Genomic DNA, 23,771 nt, shown 5'->3' on the forward strand with positions numbered 1-23,771 from the left:
AAATATTGAAATATCTATGTTTTTTTTTTTTTTTTTTTTTTTTTAAATATGGTGATTTCTTAATGTTTACTCTCACATTTATAAAAGATATGTAGTCTAGAGTGATGTAGATCAATTATCCCTGTATGTGTGAAATGCTGTAAAAAGATCAATGAGACCTGAACACAAGGAGGCATCTTAGGATAACAGCTGCAGATGCATGCATTCTCTGGGAAAAACCAAACAAATTAATACACACCGCTCACCTTTTATGTTTTGCCCTCCTCCCACCCCCCAAAATCCCTGCCAGTATTCTTTCCAACTGTTAAGTGCATGAAAAACAAAAGAAAACAAAACCAAACCACCACAACAAATAAGGACAGGTAGCAGCCCACATATCAATCAGTACAGGCAAAGTGCACTAAATGGTCACTCTTGGAGCTAAGACCAAATGAATGCTCTGCTTTGAGATTTGTTCTTGATGGGACTTAATGGTCGGAGTACACTTTCAACCAAATGCTGTATATTTAATGGCTGTATGGAAAACTGCAACTACATACCTTTACTAAGATGAGCTCAAGATAATTACTTACACAATATTAATAATTCTGCCAATTGGATTTCCACAAAGTAGATTCAATAAAATACTAAAAATATTTATTCAATAAATCAATTACACTTCTGATTGAGTCTGGATAGCTATAAATTATTTTCTCATTGATAAAATTTTGTTTATGAAAACCTGTTTTCACGGAAACAGCTCTTAAGATCTTTATTGGAAAGTACTTTGCTGTTGGGCAGAAGATAGAAGAATTAATGAAATGTCCATGGAAGCCTTGTAAGTTTAATAAATAATAATAATAATAATAACATCAACAACAATAATAATGTATTTTTTTAATTGTTGCTTGTGGTAGAATGCAGTGTCCATGTTATAATAATAATGCCAAAAAATATAAGGAAAATCAAATACCTTCTTATCCCACTAGATGGTGGTGCCTTCAGACTAGGGTTGTGGTACTTGAACAGACAGTGCAGGAAAATCTTTGCTTTCTTTAGCTGACCTGCAAGTACACAGAATGAGAGATGAGGTTAATCTTGTTCCTCTGGGGACATTAACAAGCATTCAGGTATAATGACTTACTAAATATATTTGAGTTCATATTATTGTGTTCATAGTACATTTTGTTATAAAGTGTGTTTTAACTTCAGTACACATCTAACGGCATTAATTTCTCTCCCTGAAGAAGAAAAGGTGCAAACAATATTAAACTTTAATGATGATTGTATCTCACATAAAACAGCCTTATTACATTAAAGGTCCTGGCTTTGCAGTTTTACTGTCCTCTATCCTCAATTGAAAACAAAATCCAGATTAAAGTAGAGAATCATTAACAACTGAATCTTTTGTTTATTTCAGTTGAATTATCTTAAAGTACTACCCAGATTTTTATACAACAAACATATTACTTGCTTTCATGGAGAGCAGTATTTACACATCATTTAGACAAAGAGTAACTGTCCAAGCATCAATGGGCACATCTCTTCCATTACAGAAGTTAAGTAAAATTTTAATTAATAGGAAGAGTAGATAGAATCTGGTTTGAGAGAGTATTTTTGTGCTTTAATTTTCTCAAGTTCCTATAGTAAATGGTCAAATCCTTCATGTGTCAAGCGAAGCTTGAGCTGTTGAGTAGTCCAGACTATGACCTGGAGTGCTCACCTCTAGGGCTGTGTCTACTGAGGACTGTTCAAAAGAGCAGGCTGAAAATCACACCCTACTATGGCGCAGAGAGCAAGCCTGCAGATGCACTCACCCACTGCTGAAACATTAATGTTAGAGCATTCAGACTAATAAACGTATAAACGTTGCCAGTGAGCTAGCTTGCTGTCAGTCACACCAAGCCTAGAGTTTAGTGTGTACACAGCAACCCACGTGGACAAACTGCAGCATGCGTATGGTGGCTCTGGATAGCACTCTCTCAAATTTGTATAAAGGTAGTCAGTGAGTTCTGATTTTGCTTTTGAGTTTCCCATTGAAAGCAGTTAGTGAGACTTGCACTGAAAAGATCAAAATTATTCTGAATTGTTTTAATTTTCCTTAGATATTATGTTGTGCATAGTATAAAATATGATGTAGTATAAAAAATTAAAAGCTGTTTAATGGATGAAGAACGTAGGGCAAGATAAGCCCTACCATTAGACTTCCCAACTGTTCTCTTTAAAGATGATGTAATGGTAAAGAAAAAATAAGGATGTCTGTTAGTATCTTGGAAAAGACAGCGTTAATTAAGAATCTCAGACCTATTCTGCAGCCTGTAACTGTTGTTACTTAGTGAATTTTACTTCATGTCACCCTGCTTCTACGTGATTACCCAACTGATAACAACCAGGGTCATTAATTTTTTTTTTCTTTCTGTATTTTTCTTTGCATTTATTCCCTTCCTCATATTCTACTCTGCTACCTTTCAGTTCTCATCTTTGCAGTAACTACTCAGTTTTCTATTTCCTTTGCAAATAACGTACATCAGCACGAGTGGTGTCAAAGTGCTGAGATATGCCAAATGCGTGTTTTTTCCAAGCAAAGACACAGACTCAAAAGCCCAGATGCATCCACGTAAGAGTGTCCACTGCTGAAACAGGCTTGAGCTGTTACTCTTTAATGAGTGCCTGGTAAGGGCATTCCTTTGCAAACGCAGAGGAGCGAGGCAGAAAAACAGGTAACAGAAACGAATGTGGATGCGTGGTTATTCTATAAGGCATTAAATATTTTGCATGTTGGAGCTTTTCCTGACTGCACCACTGAGAGAAGACCCCCTCTTACCTTCTGTAACAAGGTGGGCAGGACTTTGTCAAAGCCCAGAGAAGCAAAATGCACTCCAATCACTGCTGCTCTCTGCCATTAGGGGGTTGAAATGCAGCATTTGCCAAGAGAGCAAGTTCCTTTATTTGATCTCTTTCAATTGTACCAGTATAACTGCCAATCACAGGAAATACCTCTAATAACTCTTCCTTTTACTTAATAAGGAATACCACATCTTTAAAACATTAGAAACAGATGTCACTGCATTACTTCACTGCTGATGTATGTAATAGAAATGACACACTAATTAATTTAATGCAGTATAAATGTACTGATTATTTATCATGGCTGACAATAAAATTATGAAAACATTCAATTACAATCAGCGGTAATTCATTATTTATTGATTCTGCATTATGCACACATTAATACAATACATTTAATTATATAAGAGAAAGGATCATTTTTCTATTGATACTTAAGACATTTAGACTCATCAGTTTCATTTAAAATCCTTGATGTTTAGGTGGGAAGTTTTAATCCACACTTCCAAAAAAAACTCTACTGAAATGTCAGAAATAAATTGAATACAAGTGCCAAGTACCAGCACATCTAGAAAAATGTGGGTAATAAGAATGACATACTAATTTCAATCCCTTCATTTTTTCGTATTGGTGGCCTACGTTTGTTAATATAATCATGGTTACTCTTTCCCTTGAAAACCAAGGGCATTAAACACTAATCTAGCAAAACAAAACAAAAAAGCTTTTTATTTCTTTTTAAACCTGTGCTCAGAATTAGCTACATCAGTCGCTTGCATGTTCATGACATAAACTCAAAGACTCTCTTAGATCAGGCCCCGAGCAATTTTTTTTTGTTCAGGACTAAGAGAGTATCATCACCACTAGGGCTCCAGTCAGGCCACAACTCTCAAAAATGGTGCTTAATTTCATTATGGTTTGGGAGAATTTAAAATAAATCTTTTTTTTTTTTTTTTTTTTTTTGTCCTTCATTTTGGGCGCCCAGTTGCCTCTGACCCTCCTAAGTCTACATTCACATTTATATCTCAGAAACCTCCGGATACAAGGGGGAGATCCAAGATCTTTGCTAAAAACTAACATTTTCTCAATAGTCTCCTTGCACTGGACATACGTCTATCAAGTCTGCAAAACTTCTTTATACAAAAAAAGGGTGGAGGGAGAGAGAGAGGAAGAAAGAGAAATAGTGAGGAAGAGAAGGAGAGGGAAAACAAGAGGGAAAACAAGATCATTTATCTTAATGTAATAAATCTACAGAATTCATTTTTAATTATTATTTTTTTTTAATTTTCCTACCTCAGCTTTGGGTACAGCAAACTGAGATGCAAGACAAACATTACTACTGATCCTTCCAGTCTTCTAGAAACAAAATGATTATTTTTAGTTATTTCCTTAACATATTACTTCAAAAACTGCCCTTTATTTTTTATCATTGTCTTCTAGTCAGTTGCATCACCCATCTCTTCACCTACAGGATCCACGTGAGCCAGCAGCCCCATTTCTGCCAGCTGGCAACAAGTAATTTACAGAAAGCTGTTGACTGGCCCTAGCTGGAAGGACTGGGGCTTCTCTCTCTTCTGTAGCGTCACAAAAAGAGCTCTTTAACATTTCAATCCAATGGGGCATATGTAATGATGATAAAAACAAAAGCAAACAAATAGAACCTTTGCTCGATATTTTGCCATATGTACATGGCCAATTTTTGCAGATAATATACAATTCGCTAATATTTCTATGGCTGACAGTGTTAAAATAACTATTTTGCATGCCAGTCTGAAATCAGCAAAAATATTTAAACTTGAAGTTTAAAGAAATATTCTAAAATACTTATTTAAGCTATAGGGAGACGTACAATCAAATTGCATACTGCTGGACTCCATTCAAATAAACCATCTGGATACTTTATAAATGACAAGATATTACCGTATGATTGTTAGGCTTTAGTAACTTTGCCTTGTTCTGAAATAAAATTACAGCGAAATAAAAATATTCATTGATGTAGTTGATTTGTATATGCTTAGCTGAACTGGACAGCTGCCTGGTATTAATTCTCAAACCTTGAGCATTTTCTTAGTTTAAGAGCACTTCTTCTCTCCATGGATAGTCACCTCTCAAGGGTACTGTTTTTACTACAGCCTTTATGATTTTATATTGCTTCACGCCACTCCAACTTGCTGGGTGCTGATGCGCAAGGCTTCCTCTGGCCTTGCAAAAATTCTGTCTTATTTAGAAATATGTTTAGCTTATGGAAGACATTAAAGTCAAAAAGGAAAAAGAATTCTCACAGTGGAATTTGATTGTCACATTAATCTCAAAAGTAAAAAATGTCTTTAAAAGGGCAAAGCCAACGCGAAATGCTTAAACCTGATTTATTAAATCTCCTAATGGCAATTATGCCCTGTAAATTAACCCCCTAAAGTTTCTATTTAAGTCAGCTACTTGCTATTTCTATAATTTCTGGTGCATAAAAATCCCCGATAAGTTCAGGGCTAAATCGCACCAAACTTTTTGCCCAAGTAGATAGCCCCTGCCTCACAGAACTTGCAATCTATGGTTCAGATCCTGGAAAGTTACAAAATAGGAGTATTCTCACTGAAAGGTATTCATTATATTTGAAGTTTTTCATTTCACCCTTGGTTATGTGAAAATTCTGCCTTAGTCTCAGCCAGCTAGACGAGGGGCCTAAAACGGGCAGGGGCTCTTCCTAAAAGATACGTACCACTGATGGAGAGAAAACCAGGTTTCTCCAGAGAGCAGATCACTCAGCTTATCAAATATAACAACTTAGTTAGCATACAGGCATCTCACTTCGCCTAAAATGGGATTACTCAAAATGCAAAAACATCAGGTTTTTGCACAAAGGGTTGCAGAAACTCAACCAGCAGGCACAACAAAAGGAGGGAGAGGATGGCACATACAGGCGGCGTGGTCCTGGGAAGAGTTGCAGTGCTCCGCCGGCACCACTTGTCAGCTGCGTCTCTACTTTTCTGTTCGCTTTGCTTACTGGATGCTTTAGGAGGAAGCAGAAGAGTAAAAAAGAGAGGGTGAAGTTGAAGGAGTAGGGAAGGGAAGATGAAAAAAAGTGAGACAACGTGCAGGCGAGCAGGAGGAAAGGATGCTGATAGGAAGGAGGAGCGGGAAGCGCGGTCGAACCTAGGTGCAGCCAGAAAATCGCCTCAGCAACGCGCCCTGCCCCGGCTGCCAGCTGTGTGTCAGTCAGGCTGCGCGCCCCGCTCGGTTATTTTCACGAGGATCCCCTCGGGGTCGCCCCTCCCGGCCCGGCCAAACTTTCCGAGCCCACCGAGGGGCGGCGGGGACTCGGCGGGGCAGCGGCCGCCCCTCACGGCCCCCTCACGCGGCTCCGTCCCCTCCTCACGCAGCCGCCCCGCGCCGCCGCCTCAGCCCCGACCCCCCCCTCCCGGCTCCCGCCTCGCGCCCCCGGCCCAGGTGCAGCGGCCGGCGCTGCCCCGCCCGGCCCCGCCCCGCCCCGCCGGCCGGCAGCCAATCGCGGCGGCCGGGCCGGAGGCGAGCGGCGCGGATTGGCTGCGGGGCGCCGTCCGTCAAGCGCCCCGCCCGCCCCCCGGCGGCGCTGGGGAGGGTCCGGGCGCGCGGCAGGCGGGCGGTGCGCGCGGCTCGGGGCGGCTCGGAGCGGAGCGGTGCCGCCGGGGGCGCGGGGCTGCGGCGGGCGCCGGGCTGGCCATGGCGGTGTCCGCGCCGCCCGTCATCGCCGCCACTTCCAGCGGCGGCGCGGGGGGCTCGGGCGGCTTGTTCCGGGCGGACCCGCTGTACTCCAGCCCCGCGGAGTCCCCGCGCCTCACCAACAGCCTCGTCAACTCTTTCCTCGGCGGCGGCGGCGGAGGAGGTGGTGGTGGAGGAGGAGGAGGAGGAGGAGGAGGAGGCGGCGGGGCCGGGGCGGGCGGCGGCGGCAACGAGTGTAAGATGGTCGACCTGCACGGGGTGAAGGTGGCCTCGTTCCTGGTGGAGGGGCAGGAGCTGATCTGCCTGCCGCAGGTCTTCGACCTCTTCCTGAAGCACCTGGTGGGGGGGCTGCACACGGTGTACACCAAGCTGAAGCGCCTGGATATATCGCCCGTGGTGTGCACGGTGGAGCAGGTCCGCATCCTGCGCGGGCTGGGCGCCATCCAGCCCGGCGTCAACCGCTGCAAGCTCATCACCAGGAAGGACTTCGAAACTTTGTACAACGACTGCACCAACGCCAGGTGAGCGCCGCGGGGCTCTGGGGCTGCGGCCGGCCCCCACCAAACTTTTCCCTTCGCGGTACCTCGGGCGCTCCCCCCCCTCCCCTACCCTCCCCTTCCCTTCTCCTCCTGTCCCTCAAAGTTCTCCGCTCCGTGCCCGTGACACCGCCGCCGGTTCCAGCTCCGGCTCTGAGAGGGTCCGGACACCAGGTCCCGGCCCCCGGGTCCCCCCCGGGTCCCCCGCAGCCCCCCGGGTCCCCCCCCAGCCGCCGGGTGCCGCCGGGCTCCGGGCAGCGGCTCCGGGCCCGATCCTGATCCCGGCCGCTCCCTCAGCGAGCTCCGAGCAGCGGCGCGGTCCCGGCCGGGACAGCGGCCCCGTTAATTAGCCCTAATTAACGGGGGCGCCTCAGGGGTGCCCCCCTGTGCCCGTAACGCCTCCTGGTGCCGTGCCGGTGCCGCCGTGCCCCGCACCGCGGCCGCTGCCGGGAGCCGGGACGGGGCCAGGCGCTGGCAGCGCCCCCGGGGGGTCCCCGGCAGCCCAGGGCCGCCCCGAAACGCGTCCGAGCCCCGCCTGGCTGCGAGTTTTTGGTAACGAAGCGCTCCGCTAAAAATCTCTTTGACCAAAGTTTTTCCTCAGAGAAATAGGGGACCCGGTTTGGCCACGCAGCCTGTAGGTGCGATCTGATGCTTTCTGCTCCCTCACAGCCGGTGTTCAGAGATCAAGAAGTGCTGGAGCGCTAATTGATTAAAGCGTGTGTTTCACGACTTTTTTTTTTTTTTTTTTTTTTCTTTTTTTTCCTTTGGCCAAGATTTCTGACCGCTCTGGGAAAAAAGCAGCGGCTGAGAAGTGAGGCCGGGGAGCAGGAGCGGGGGCTGCGGTGAGGGCTCTGCGGAGCAGCCGGAGCCACCAGCACCTAGGCAGAGGCTGGAGATGTGGTGGGAGCGCTGCCGGGGGGGTCAGACGGGGCAGAAATCGGTCAAATGGGGCAGAAATCGGTCTGATCGCATTCAGAGCTCTCTGTTCAAGACAGACGTTCAACACATGTATGTCAGCACAAGCTCTTCGTGCCCAGTTACGAAAGCGCTATTGATTTCTACCTGTTCAGGAGCAGCAGATCCCGTTACGTTTCCTCGAGTGCTTCTCGCTTATTAAAACATCGCTTCACCTTTGCTTATGTCTCTTGAAAATGCCCCTAATTTGAATGACCTACTGATACCAATGTATTACTGCCTTCGTGGTTTTAGATGTAATGTATGATAAATGTTATCAGCTCAGGCAAAACTTTTCTCAAGTATTGTAACTTAACAATGTTAATTGTATTCTATCACGCTTAGCTCATCATTTTATTTAAAGATTTTTTTTTTTTGTTCTTGGAACAGCCCATATTTCATGGTACAGAAAGTTGGATAAAAATAGCTTAATACATGTGATCCCATTCTCATTTGCTGTGAGCTGACCTGGGAACCACTGCGGCGTGTGGTACCGTACCTAACTAACAAAATGGGATGGGACTGCTCGCGACTGCGTATGCAGTAGTTAGATTCTGGATCTGGGAAGTAAAGTATTGGAAAAACAAGTCGTCTGTTAGGAAAAAAAAACAAACAGTACAACAACAAACCCTTAAATACATGTTGTTCCACTGCATGACTCAAGAATTAAATTTGAACTGAGAATATTGTGCATTGCTCTTGTAATCTCTTTTTGCTGTTAATTGATATGAATGAATGTCTAATTCAGAACGCTGTAGAAGCACAGTTTTAAACTCAAAAACTGTTGGAAAAAGCAATGAGAAACTTTGACTATTGTTATTTTGTATGTTAGCTGACTCTTAAAAATCACCATCTCTTACATTGGTGTACGCTTTTAATTGTCTTTCAGTTGGAATGCAAACCATCAATTAATGTGTAATTGAAAAAAGAGATCTTAGTTCTGCTTAGTCTATTGGATTATTTTTTTAGTTGAGCTTGTCTACAGAGCTCTTCAGAAATGCAGAGAAACATGTGTAAGCCAAAGTTTTCGTATGTTCCGTGTTTGTAACGCTACTTACCTATGTCTGCCATCTTTGACCTTGTATTTCGTAAACAGCATGTGTGTAATTTGCATCCACACATAAACAAAATATTCCTAACTTTGATCGTCATTAAAGAGTGCTGTGTAACTTACATTGGGAGCAAGGTTTGTAAAATGAAACTAACCATTCATTTCACTGCAAGTAGCATCTTGAAGTGCATGGTGAATACAACATGCTTCCAGGATTTAGTTACTAATTTGTGGTATCTTGGAAGTTTACATAAATTGAGGAACAAATGCTTAATTTTTCTAGCAAAACATTAGGTTTACTTAAAGTAGAAGACTATGATCAAGTTTCATTTTAAAAATGAAATAGAACTGTGGAGAGAACATGTCTGTGACAGTAAATACATCAGTCCTTAAATATCACAATAATATCAGTAGGATCATAACGTCTTCTGCAGGGCTTCTGTATTTGATGGCTGTTTTCTGCTGAAAAAAGGCAATGCTGGTCTGGTTTGTTCATTAAATAGTAGGTAAAACAGTCCACGAAAGAGAATACTCCCCAGAAAACTGCGTTTTAGTACATGGCTTATTTTAGTTACGATTTACAGTGTCCAGTTCAGCTAATATTTTGAATTACTTTGACTTTTCACAAATAAGGAAAGGTTTTAGAAATGAAGTTAAGCAGTAAATGCAGGCATTTTATGAGATAATGAGGGTCTAGTTGTGTTGTCTATTAAAAGCTACCCAATAGTCAGCAATACTCAGTCTTTTATAAGGAGAAGGATGTCAAGATTATAATTAATGCAATCTAGTCATGTAGCACCACACAGAGCTCCTGTGTGTATTGATTTTTAAATGTGGACATCTGATTACATAAACTTCTTTGACTAAGTAAATATTTAGCGTGCATTCGGACTCAGCCAAACTAGTGAATTTTGGAAGTAGTGGCATATTGAAATAAGAAATGATCAATTTCTCTTTCCTTTTTCTTCCTCTGAGGGGAGATTTACTTGAAGCATGCTCTTGAGAGTTAGCACCAGCACAGTGAATTCTGTAAAGAGAGACAGAAGTGAATTTTTCCACTCTCTGAGTGAACTAATTATACTTCTAGAAAAACACCCCAAGTTCTTTTTGGACATATTGCACGTCTGTGCTTCTTCAAAAGTACTGAAATACTTGAACGTTTTCATCAGAAGCATATCTAATCTGGAGTAACCTTGATTAACATTCCCTTCTCTTTTCATGGCAATAGAGCTTCCCATTTGAAGTGTAACATGCTTTTCCTCCAAGATGGAGTATTTGTATGTTTCCTGCATGTGTATATGCATAATACATATGTAATTTTCTACTGAGACTTGTACAACTGAAAAATACTGTGTTTTTGTAGCAAAGACAAAAAAGCCAAACAATTAGGTATTAATGATATTCTCGTTGCATATTCAAAAGGTCTTTGCAAGCATTTCTTCTCCTTTTTTTCTTTTCACCATTTCAACCTGCAGAACTCTTCACTGTCACTTCAAATCACACAATTCTACAAAGATAAAACAACATTTAAACTCATTTGCTTTGGGAGGGAAATTGAGCATTTGCACCCAATAAGCCTGATTGTGGAACTGCATGCAAATTGTGTTTTGATTTATCTCTTTTGCACTTTTTTCCATTTGAATTGATCTTGCATTAATTTTGCCAAGCGGCTCTGTGAGGCTGCAGATGTTGCCCTGTGTTTAATAAATCAATGAGACAGATCTGAATGAATCACTTCAGATGGATTCTCTGCTCGGTTTGATGTCTAGATGTTATTCTTAGCTTGTTATCATGACAGATGCATTAATGTTCCCATACACTGCCGGCAATGTCAAAGAGATTGAAGCTTTTAAAGTGGCGGTATCCCCTTTTCCCCCTTCTGTTAGAATAGCTAAGTCGCCTTTAGGAATAGGGCAGAATATAAATTTAATCGTGACATTCTTGTGGGGAAGATGCTAAACTTCGGACAGTATTCCAACACAAAGTCACGCAAATACAGATTCACGTAGAATGATTAATTATTCCTAAATAGTGGAGATCAATATTAAAATCTAAACATAGGTAGCTCCTTAATAGAGTAACCACTTTCTCGACATTAATATTTCATTGCAATAGGAATGATCCGAATAAATAATATAAGACTAGAACATGTTAAAAGTGTTACTATAAATAGAATATCACCGTGTCCAAATTGATTACAGGCTGAAGCAAGGCTTTCTTTAACAAAACAAAAAAACAAACCAAAAACCAAAAACTTACTATTGTTTCTTTTAGACTTAAATACATCTGGATTCAACATCTGTTGGATGCAAAATAAGAAAACCAGTTTATTGTGTTCCCAGTCTGACTTACTGTTTAGTGCCTGATATGTTAGAAAAGTTGTCGGTCACCATTAATTTCTGATCTGAATAGCCTGGTAGCCATTATCTTGGATAGAACCTGTGGAACGCAAATCATAAAAGAGGCTGGAATGTGTCTTTGTGGAAGGGTTTTAAATTCTGGAAAAGACTGCACAAAGTGTAAAGTACTCTGCCATGAATAATGAAGATCTATTTCCCAAGTAGGCTACGCACAGGTTTTATTGCCTTTTATTCTTCAGTGTTTATTAAAACACTTGCGGTCTTCCTTCCCTTTCTTTAGAAGGTAGAATAGTGCTTTGTGACTTGTTTCCATCAGTTTGTTAAACCTCACTTCTTACTCTGATGCTTTATTTTTAAGATATTAAAAGTTATCAAGAACGTTGCTTGCCCTGATCTCTCCCCAGAACAGAAGAACTTTTGACTCGCTGTCATTAAGGCTTCTGAGAATAAAGTGGGGAAACTGGCTGTAACAGATCTAGATTTATGTTGGTATTCTTGCTCCAGTAGTTCCAGTTTGATAAAGGAAACAATATATGTAATAGAAATTCACAGTTTATTCAAATGAGTTTAAGCTGCAGCATTGTTATATTTGCCTTCCTTTCGCCAATATATCAACGTGTGGCAATAGCATTATACTTAGCAAGCTTCCAGAACTGGCCAGCCCTGTAGATGGGAAATCGTTCTCACACTGGGCTGCTGTTGGACACGGAGCCTGTTTGTGTCTGCGCGTTTGTTTCCGAGGCAGGCGAAAAGGAAATTTGGTAGAACTGAGGAGCGCTGCAGAGATCACAGAAAATCGTGGCTGGTTGTAGGGCAGTGGCCTCAGAGTAAGAAGCTCGTATCTTCCTACCTTAAATATTTTCTACAGAATTACCGAAGTGAGCATTCAGAGGTGTGTTTTGAAATTGCATCTTGCTCTTGTCATTGATAGCAGGCTATGTAAGAGCTGTTTGTCAGTATCAGCGTTATAAAGCTCTTGAGATCCGTGCTGTAGAAACTCCTTCTGACTTCACTGAGGCGAACCTCCCTTTCCTACCAATAAAAGTTTGCTTGAACAAGGGCAAAGAACTTGGAAGTAGTTTAGGATATGAGTCCTTCTCCTCAAAGGTGGGACGCTTTTGCCTAAAACCTGCATTTGTTTCCTTCCATTTATTTGGTCTATTAAATGCCAATGGAAGAAGTATGCAGATTTGGCATTTTTGCAGGCACTATTTTTTTGGCCTAATCCTCTTCTTGGTGAACGCAGGATCTTTTATCTTTTCTCTGCACATTCTAGAGACTGTAGTTTTGAGTTTCCTGAAGTTATGAACAAAGCCATCCAAATCCTTCATGTAAAGTATCTGTAAAAGAAAATAGATGCAATCTTCTAAAAGTTATGTGATTATCTGTGTAATAAAGCCCTGTAAGTGTATGGAAATGCAGTATTTTAAGGGTATTAAAAACTTGAGCAACACAAATAGCAAAAAAGACAAGTAGTTAGGATACTGCAGCCTGTGATGTGTTCTTGGTGTAAGCTAAGGCAAGATGTATGCTATGATTAAACGTTTCACTGTGCACAGGTACATTAGTTAGTAATAATTTGCAGTGATTTAGGTTTATCCTGCTTGATGCTAGCACTGTCCCTTGGGGCTATACGCTTTTGGTCTTTGTTGCCTCTTCGTAAAGCGTCGTATCCAAAGTGGCTGTGTGATGGGGTTCACTCTCCCTCCCCACTCTGCAGCCTGCAAGAAGCACCAATCCCAGTTAGTTTACGTACTTTGATATCTGCCTCGAAAGCTCTGATATCCAAATTCTGTAAAACTTAAATTTGTTTGTTTTCCTTTCTTTCTGGTAGCACAGCTAGGTTGTTCGCGTGCACAGAGAAAGTTTATTGTGATTAGCAAGTGTGGGAAGCTTATATTTCCTTGTCAGTACATCTTGACCTGCTAAGCCCATTTTGCTCATTAAAATATAGTGTGTCAGAGCCTTTATTGACTTGGATAAAAATACCACTTCCCCAAAAAGTAAGAACCCAAACGAATGAATAGCGCTTGCTTTATTCCCGCATGGTGTCATAAACCAGATTGTTTAGCAGTGTATGTTGTTATGTGTATGTTAAGGTATAAAATGTTCAATTGCAATTGTGTCTGACGATCTTATCAAGCTTCTGGAAATTGATATCTGGTAACAGCATTTAACCTACATCTAGTCTATCTGCTATTTATGTGATGGGTTAAAAAGAAAAAGTAGTATCGATCTGTCGCTGGATTAAAGTTTGAAATCGGCAACAGCATGAGCACAAAAGGCTTTTTTTTATGATTTCTCAGCTTGCCATTGATCTACCAGTTTTATTGCATTCATTATTTATTAAAAGAATTTGCAAGCTAAACATAACGTTAAGCTAGTTTGCACACAGGGACTGCACTTAGGAAATTGAATGGAAATTGCATTAGAGATGAACATCTGTGCTATTTTTCCACTCGTGTGTTTATGGGTTTGTATAAAAGGTGTATTGGATTAACAGTTATAACCATTATAGCTTGCAGCAATATGTTAGAACCCTAAGCATTTAGTAGTTGTGTAGAAGGGAGATTATTTTTGCTTATACTAAAAAGTATGGTAATGCCATCACAAACATTGCTTTTGTTAGGTTGTTCTTTATTAATGGGCTTTTTAGCTGTAAGATATTTAAAAAAAAAAAAGAAAAAAGAAAAAAACCACGCCAACTTGAGTTATCTAGCTATAGTATGGATGCAGTCTCTTATCAATGCTACATAAAGCTCCATTAGTATTGTCATTAATTGAAGGTTTCTGGTGACAGCATTAGTTAAGGCTAGCAGGCCACATATTTGGCATATAGACATAACATATTGTGTATTACAAAGCATAATTTTGCACAATAAGTATTGAAAAGATCTTTAATATATGTTCCTTCACATTTTCCTAGCAATTCAACTAATTTTCTGACCTTTAGTGTAGGTCCTTTCTGTGTGTATTATATCAATGGATCAGAATATTTAAATATTTAGAAATCTTTTTCCACTTAAGTTCACAAGTTCAGCTGCCCTCAGCACTGTGCCTAGTTACATGTGACATATAAAGCATAAGGTGGATCTAGAATTTCGTGGTCACCATCTATAATGCTGGTGGTTTGTCTTTTTTTTTGATGGTGCTGTTTCTGTGAAATAGATTATTTTGATTAAATACCTGTTGATTGAATAAGGAAAACAAAGGAAAAATTACTTAGGAGGCTTTGAGTGAAAAGCGTGTTTTTAGAATTAAGATGTTACCTATTTTATTTGGTCTAAAAGTACGTGCAGTCTAGTCTGTTTATGACTAGAATGTACTGAAATATGTCACGCTTTGCATCATCAGTGCACTTTGCTTTCAGTTTTTCTATTCAAGACTCAACCTGATACACCTCACCAGCTTGCAGGACTGTTAAGGGTTTCCTGTGCGAAGAAAAAGAGATGTCCTTCATGCCAGAAGGTTGCACATATTCTTTCAAATGCCACCTCTGCATTTTTCTCTCTCATAGGATGAACCTTGTTAATAACTAATTGTTTTGGACAGAGGTAGTTCTGGTTTCAGTTTAAAGAATCTTGATGCTCTCGATCCCCGCTGCTGGCACTCATGGTTAGTAGTGGTCCCAGCCTTAGGCCCTTCTCATCGCAGTCCTCTTGTGATACCACATTTCAACTGCCCTGTAAGCAGAGGTAGAAATTAGATTTTAATATAGGACCAATATAGCTGGTAAATACACACTTTTGTGTGTATGTAGAATTCTTCAAAAATCAAAAGTGATTTCCAGTATTTGGAAGAGAGGCTTGGGAATACTTCAGAAACCTAGTTTTAATTCCATTTGCTGCAGACAAACTAAATTTCCTAAACATACTTGCATGGCTTTCTAGAAGTCCTTAATTTTGAGATATCTTCCACAGCCATATTAAGTGCATGAAATTCTCAGCGTGTAATTTCATCTGCAATCCTGTCCAGTCTGTAGCAAAATACCATTTAGCTTAGGATGCCCTTGTGGTACTTGCAGTCAGCAGCACATTGAGTCATTTTGTTCTGCTGCTTCAAAGCCTGTACACAGACAGTGAAATTAAAGCAGAATGCTCTATTCATAAAGTTAATAAAAATTACTTTGCAGCATAACTCTAGGGAGTTCCAGAGCCGTTGTATGTGGTGGAGTCGTAGGGCTGGAGAGGTTGGCAGGGACCTCCTGAGATCTCGTCCAGCTCCTGTGCTCGAACAGGGTCAGCCAGAGCAGGTTGTCCAGGACAGGGCAGGTTTTGACTGTGTCCACGGATGGAGACTCCACAGCCTTTCTGGGCAGCGGCTTTACAGAAATGAAATAATTATGATGTGGAAGAAAGCCTTTTATTGGATTACATGGGAGTTATTGAAGCTGGGCATGCACATCGCAGCTAGCCGCTGAGACGCTCCCTGACCGAGCAGCTCGTCACTCGAGCAGATACGGACACGCTGCCATTGTACCTGGCCTTGCGGGAGCAGAATGTGAGTTGTAACCTGTGAATCATCCCTGTCATATGTAGATTGTGCGTGCTCTGTCTCAAAAATTATTTCCTGAAATCCTACGTGTGTGTGCTGATGACTTGACTTGTCATATTCCCTGGTGCTACCAAAGGAGTTTTTTTTTTTTTTTAATTTGCAATACAAAATTGGGATGGCAGTAATAAAGCTCTTAGTGCAGACATTGTGCCAGTAGGGGGATTTAGTTACCTGAATGTTACAGTAACCTAAGAGTTGCTAATTAAGAAGATCGTGCTCGTTTAAAGAAAAACTGTTAAATGTACTTCGGAGCAGGACATTTAAAATGCTGTGTGCTATGCTTTTTCTTATGCATGTATCAGTTGTTTTTACCTAGTGCATGTTATACGTGATAGCTGATGGCCTGCTTTTATAACAGTTAATAAGAAAAGGTCCTGTGTCAGGGAAATGTTCTCCCGGTTGTGTTCTGCAAAGCTGATGAAGGAACCTGGCTCTGCTGCTGCGGGTCTCTGGAGCTGCCTCTTGTCCTCATACTTTGAACTGTGTCTTCTGCTGAAGGAAAGCAGTTCTCTCGAGATTCTGAGATAATACTGAAAAATAGAAGTAGGAAAAAATGCAGAGTTCTTTCCAATGAGATTTAAAATACATATCTTAAAAAACAAATGCTCACAAAAACAGAAAAAGCTAGTTATGGTCAAAATGCTGGCAGTTAGCATTGATATTTTGCTGCTTTCTGAAACAAGACCTAAGGTAATGAGCTCAGATAACATTTTTTCTCTGTTAAATGAGCTTTTTATTGAAATATGTCTTTGTGGCTATTTTTTGTAGGCTTTATTTAGTCTTTGTATGCAGCACTTCATGCATCTGATACAGAAATACCTTGAGTTGAGCATGCTGTCATTAAGAAATCATTTTTACCAGCTGGGCGGTTGTTCTGACTGTTCTGCAGAGAACCAAGATACATAATTGAGCGATCTGTCAGTGTATTTGGTACCCTTCGTTGCGAGGCTTGCTAAATACACCACACTTCTTGCTCCCCCTCTGCATTGCACGGATTTGTAGCCCAGCAGCGCACCGTGCTCCTGGCTCAGGGCTCTACCTAGGTGGAAGGGGCGAGGTGTTGCTGCCTGCCTTTGCAGCCATGGTGCATCTTTTAGAAGGAGGCCTCAGAAAAGATTTGGCTTTGTTCTGTGAATGAAGGTGAAGATAAGCCAAGCGTCTGAGTTCTTCTGCTCACGTATTTTGATGCAGGTAGAAACTTTCTGTAAAAACGTTTTTCAGAAAGACACCCAGATTTTTGTTTCATTAATTCATGATACTATGAAATCCACATTCTTGGTCCCTATCCAAACTTAGGTTTTAATAAAAAAGTTATGTGATCAGCCCTGTCAGGCATTAAAGCCAGGTAGGTTAGGGACTGGTTGAACCAGCACTGCGTTTGATTTAAATAGTGCCTTGTATTAGGGTCAGAATGGTTTGTGCTTTTATATTTCATCTCCAAATGTAGATAGGATGAACCTTGTTGCATTGGCTTCTCCTAACCTACAGCATGTTTATCTTTTTCAGTGTAACTCCTTTTCTAATGTTTGTCAGTCAGACAGAAATACAAACCTTGTTTGTGCTGGTTGTCTCTACCTGTGTGCTACAAAAGGTAAGTGAATGCAGCTGTCCCTCCCAGTGCCTGGATGATCAATGAAGACATCTCTCAATTCCCTGAGATGAGTGGATGCTTTTAAAAGGAATCGTGGTTGTCTGTAAGTTACTGTCATTCCACAGTAGGTAGTAATAGGTGCCCCACGTGTCTGCTTTCTAGGGAAAGAAAAGGAGAAAAGGCCATCACACACCACATCTGATGCCCACCTACTTCTGGCTCACAGTGAAGTTGTCTCACAAAGTGCAAACTCTTACTAGGAGTTGGTTTCTGATTTCCAGGGAGAAGAAAGAAGGCAGAGGGAGGCTGAGTTGGTGGCTGCCGTATGTCTGGATTCCTGGGGCTGGAAGCTCTGGGCTGCAGCCAGCGTGCTTGAGCAATTCCGTCCTTTAGCACCTGCACAGGCAGGCAGGGGGATCCAAGACAGGCTGAAGCTGCTGTGCAGTGTGTGCAGCAGGCTGGTATGGTCAGACCACGATAGAATTGCTGCAAGAAATCTGATGATCTGTGCACTGCATGTATAATAATGCATTGAATTTAGTGCTGCACGTATTCTGTGATGTATCGGCGGTTATTGAATTGTTCCTTTCAAGTTACTTATTGCAAATATTTCAGACTTGTGAACCTCTTTTTAACCTCTAAACATTATACTGGGAGGGGGATGTTTTTTCGTGCTGATGTTCATTTTTCTGCTTTCTGATGAACAGCTCTTTTCCAACATCTTATGCATACAGAGTAGCTTATCTGATGATGTCACGTTGTTTCCAAAATAATCCCCTTTGACCTGCTGTGCTATGAGAATTTGAGTGATGGTAAACAAATCAGCCGACAATAAGGAGGCAGAACACATTTTTAGTTAAATACGTGTACTTAGGATGACTGCTTAGTTGTTACATGACTGAGCAAAATTGGAAACTTAATTTTTCTGCTGTTAATTTTCGTAATGCCCTGTTGTCAAAGAAATGGTTTTAACCTGCCCTTTAGTCAGAGCAGATAGTCTTTGTTTTCAATTCAGCCCGTGGGTTGAAGTGACGCTGTCTTAAAACATGGACAGTCAGTGGTGGGTGGGTGTGTGGATAGCAAGACAAATGTATGGGAGATTTAACTGAATTCTTTACACTTAAGTGCTAAGGAATATGTTAGTATTTGGCTATAAGCTTCTCATCCAACAGAAGTGATCAACTGTGAGACAGAGTGAACATAAAGGCTTTCCTTCTTATTTAAAGGAAGGATTGCTGTGCTCCTTTTGACTCTACCGCTGCTAAAATTCTGCAATGGAGCTGTTGCAGAACCAGAATCTTTCAATTGATTTCAGTGGATTTCAGATCAGGAGCATAAAAGGCAGTCAAAACTACATACATATCCATAAGCTAATCTCTAAGTCACTTTGGCCCACACCAGGAGACTTCTTACACAAATTCTGAAGTACAATAATTAAATAATCCCTTAGTAATCAGTAATACCCCCTGCATATTTAGTAGATTTCATATTCAGATAATGTTAATTACTCTTTAAGTCCGATAGGCTCATACAGAAACGTAAAGTACTAACATAAAGTGGAACCCCAAAACATTCAGGTAAAGAATTTCTGTGTTTTGGAATTCTTCTGATGAAAGACACTACATGGGCGAGAGGTAGTAAGACTCACTAAATGTATGATCACATTACTTGGTGAACTGCTGCCAAGATTAGGGGATTACTGATTATTGGGTGTTCATGCAAACTGCTATTGGAATTCCTACTTCTCATGTTGTAGAAAGCGTGTGATGTTGGTGATTAATACATTTTCCATAGAGTGGTTGCATTTTTGTGCTATTGAAGAAATTCCTCTTTATTTTTTAATTTCTAGCAGTTCTCTTTAAACTTTCTAACACGAATTTCATAGCTAAAGTAGTTTTGGAAGTTTCGAAGCCTAAAAGAATATTAAAAAATATTGGTGGAAAGGAAATTTTAAATTTGCAAATTGCTGGCTGCACCACAGTCAAGAGATTTGCTTTCTTTGGAGGCAGTCTACTGACTGTTTTTACTGTCTGCCAGCTACTTGCAGATGATCTGCTGAACCAGGAGGATTTATATAAATTGTGTGTTAGTTTTTGAGTATTTATTTTTCCTTCCGCAGAAGTAGGTACACCTTGAGCTACATGCAGGAAATTACCAATTTGAGTTTTTATGGCAAAATGGACTATCTTAGTGAAATATGCCTACAATCATTCCTTCACTACCCTAAATATTACCTTCAGTATGAAAATAATACTTGGAAAAGTTTTTGTAGGTTTGATGAGACTCAAACTCCATCACGAATGGGTCTTAATTTAAACAATGTTTTCTTTTCAGTTTATATATTTAATTTTTTAACTCAAACACAGCATCTCTGTACTACAATAGTAATGAAGAGTGAGATGCTAAATTATATGCCAATAAACTGCATTAATTTTAAGTCATGTGTGTACTTGACTAATAGTGCACGATGCAAGAAATACACAAAAGGTCTTTATGTTGTAGTTAAGCATCAACACTGATGTTTAACATTTTTGTACACAAACTCCAAGTACTAGATAACAGATTTATTTTGATAAATAACTTTTTTTTTTTTGACACTATTTTTTTTTTTGTAGTTGGGGAAGAAAAAGCATTTATACAGCTTTCATGTACAGGTTGGTTACTATAGCTTGTTCTCGTGCATAAGTTCAATGTTGCTGTTATTCGTAGATCCTTAACTTGAGGTGTCAAATACCTAATGAAGATTGAGCTTCATTCAGAAAATCATGTTGCATTTTTTAACCAAGGGAGGGATGTTTAATTTTAAGTGAAGAGAACTGCATTAAAGGGTGGTGGGAAAAATAACTTACTCTGCATCTTAACAGTTAAAAAGTAGAAAATAGAATTATATGTACTTCATAAAAACATGCATTTCATAATGTTTTCAGTATCCTAGGCAGCATCCTGGCTGTTCAGCAAATCCTTGATTTGTTCTTGCAAGTAGAATTTAGCAAAGTTTTGAGTCTTGGTAGCCATTGGTTCAAGTTCCTGAACATGTTCAGAACGTTTTTTTTTCTATAACTGTTTACTTGAAAATTACTTTAGCAGATGAGTTTTTTTTTGGAAATCAGATGTCTAAGAATCTTCAGTCTTCTTCAAGGTCTATCAATTCTGTGTTCAAAGCAGTAGCTGTTTCACAAAATACAAGGGATTGTTCATTGCACATATTCACTAGTATCTGTGGAAGAAAATTAACCTTCTTAAGCTGAGACTGAAAACATGAATGGTAAACCACCAAGTTCCTGTATTTTTGAATACCGTACAAGCTTAAATCATGGTCATTGATTTTCTGGGAGATCTTACGCATTTTCTGAACTCAAATGGCAGTTGGTGGACCACTTATTACTCATTCGTTTTTTTGGTGGAAAACTCGGCCTTGTATGTCATTTAGACTTTGTGACACATGTAGCCTCCCAGGGCCTAATGACTTGTCTGCAGATGGGCTGTTATTTATTACAGTCATGTAGAATAAAATTGATTGTCTTCTAAAATTAATTTTTCATTTGCCTCCAGCTCTGCTTTAATAGAGGACACACAGTTGCCTGTTTGCAGAAATACTGTTTAATCACATTAATATCTCAGCCCCCCAGGCCGGTGAAGATAATTGTACAAACGAACAGCAAAATCTGTATCTTTAACTTCTTTTTATGATTAAATTATGCAAATGACTTATCTCCTGCCCTTCCAAGCACTAATCATCTAATTAGGAATGATGTGTTAAAGGGATGGTTTTGAATCAGGAGAAGGGGAGAATGGAGGAAGCAGAAAATGGGACCTGACAATGAAACTGCTGAATGTACTGTTGTTGTAGAAGAAGAATCTATGTATTTGTTCAAAATGCAATAATAAAGGCTTGTTGTGCTATTTTTGGTCTTGGTTTAGCAATGTTTTCTTAAGAACGTAATTCTGTTGGCTCTTTGTTCCTCATAATTTTCCACATTATCTTTAAAATTCAATTATTAAGGCTCAAGAATTCAGTCACTTGTTTAAACGAGAATGGGAATAGAAAGTATCTGGCTTTTCTGTGTAGTTTTTGGGTGCAAAGAATGCAAGTTCTGACATTGCATTCATTTGTCTGACACAGACATAAATTACTAGTGGAATGTTTTCATAAACATGTTATGGATGGGGAGGCTGCATTTCTTTCTCTACCCTCCAGCAATATGATTGAATTTTCTTGATCAATTTACATTTATCTTTGTGTTCATCAGTATCACCCCAAATTCTTCACAAAAGGACAGATGAGAAAACCTTGCTGAAGATGTCTTAACATACAAATGTTCTTAATACAAATATTTTGGAAGTAATTTTAGTACATGCTGCTAAGTATTACCAGAATTACAGGGGACTCAGTGGGAAGTCCTTTATTTTTGGATTAGAAGGTGGTGGGGTTCATTTGAGACTTAACAGATGAAGCTCTCATGGCAATTCAAGCAGAACGGTTTTCTTCTTAGGGTAGGAGATTCTATGATACTGAAGGAGCGAATAATCCCAGACTTAGTTATTTTTATTTCCTTTAGGTTTGCTGGATCCAGATATATACCACCATAGAGATAACAGTGGAGGCCTTGTACTTATCTTGATCCTGTGTGAGAAATCAATGGAAGGAGTGGGGGACAAGCATCCAGCTGCCATTCTCCATGCAGTTGGATTTCCTAATGCTGATGGCTTTTTGCTGATGTGCTGTAGTATGGTAGGACTAATACAGAGGTCAGGACATCTTACATGGGCATCTACTGAGATAACTCACTGCAGCTGGTACAAAGTACCATCTCTGAATGCTAATTTTGAAGTTTTAGCATAAGCAGGGAATCCAAAAAAAATTTAAAAAATTGTCATCAAAAGTTTGAATTTACTGACTGTGACATACAGGCAGATTGGAGGAAGGTGGTGTGCAATAAGGTTGCAGATATCTTTTTATTTTTTTTTTTTTGTGTCCAGTCATGCTCTAGTCTTTATTCAGTTGCTCATTCAGATTTTTTTTTTTTTTTTTTAATCTCTGTACTGGCCAGTTTTCATTGAGCAATTACATCTGGCAATAGACAGTAGATCTTGAATCATTTTATGATTTAAGTTGTTGGTCTTGCACGAATCTGGACAGGAAAGAATTAATCCTTGTAATTCTGTACCCTTCACAAAAGATAGATGTAGTAGTAGAGCTATCTCATGATTTTTCTTTGTATGTTTGTATTAAATCATTTAAGTACATTTCCTTGAGTTCTACCTCTTCGTGGGTTAATTACAACGCTTACTTTAGAGCAGTTAATTCTCTCTGCTGAGATAGGCTATTAGATTTTTCAGTCACTGTCATCTTTCATAACTCAATGACATACGGTAAGACCTTATTGAATTGTGAGGTTTCCCAAATTGTGAGTTTTTTTTTTTCTGACCAATCTTGACCTATCTGTGTATTTCAAAACTGCTTACTGCTTGTGCATGGCATATTTAGAAAAGTAGAGATGAATGTGTTTCAGCTATTAGAATTACAAATTGGTCCTATACTTAAGAAATTAAATAATTATACCTGTATAAAAGGGAGGAAATGTGATACCTGCTCCCTTTTTTCTTTTTTTTCTTCTTCTTCTATTTAATAGGAATTACATAGAATAACCCTAATTAAACTGTTTTGGTGCTGAAAAATGGGACACCTGCAGTTAGCATGCAGTTCGTGTGAGTAATGAACTTTTGGGGGGAGTGTCCATTGCATGGCACTTAGTTTCAGAGTTCTCATCTTGATTTTATTTTTTTTTTTATTTTAAATCTTAATTCTGTGGTAGTGGTTGTGAATGTTAATGAGAAGATGGATCATCTTTCCCAAGGCAGTAGTTTTTAGCTGACTGTTCAGGGGAAGAAGGAAGCTGCAACACAAATTCACTAGCCTGGGAAAGAGGTTTCTTTGTGCACTGTCTGTAGCTCCTTGATAAAAATATTTTTCACTTGTCCTTGAGCCTTGTGCACTTAGAGTGCTATTCAATAGCTATTAATATTTTTTATACTAATGGAGTCCCAAATAGTAGCAGTTAGGTAGATAAAATAATCTTTTCAGTGGTTAAGGTAAAGGCTATTTCAATATTAATCAAATTTGAGTTACATATTAAATTATTGCACAAAACACTAAGCCAGTATGAAGCTTCACTAATACGATTTTGAGAGAACACATTGTCTGT

At 40.0% G+C, this 23,771-nt stretch overlaps 1 protein-coding gene across 6 annotated transcripts in view; it reads left to right on the forward strand.

Moving 5' to 3' along the window:
* The first annotated feature begins 6,428 nt into the window (after positions 1–6,428).
* Positions 6,429–23,771, forward strand: part of DACH2 (dachshund family transcription factor 2) — a 282,601-nt gene continuing 265,258 nt past the window's right edge. For all 6 annotated transcript variants that reach the window (XM_082770531.1, XM_082770532.1, XM_082770533.1 and 3 more), the window contains exon 1: positions 6,429–7,040. In XM_082770531.1, coding sequence (XP_082626657.1) covers positions 6,520–7,040 — 521 coding nt within the window. In that variant the 5' untranslated portion in view covers positions 6,429–6,519. The remainder of the gene's footprint in view (positions 7,041–23,771) is intronic.

Source organism: Aythya marila (genome assembly GCF_965140915.1).
Source record: "Aythya marila genome assembly, chromosome: 13".
Lineage (NCBI taxonomy): Eukaryota > Metazoa > Chordata > Aves > Anseriformes > Anatidae > Aythya > Aythya marila.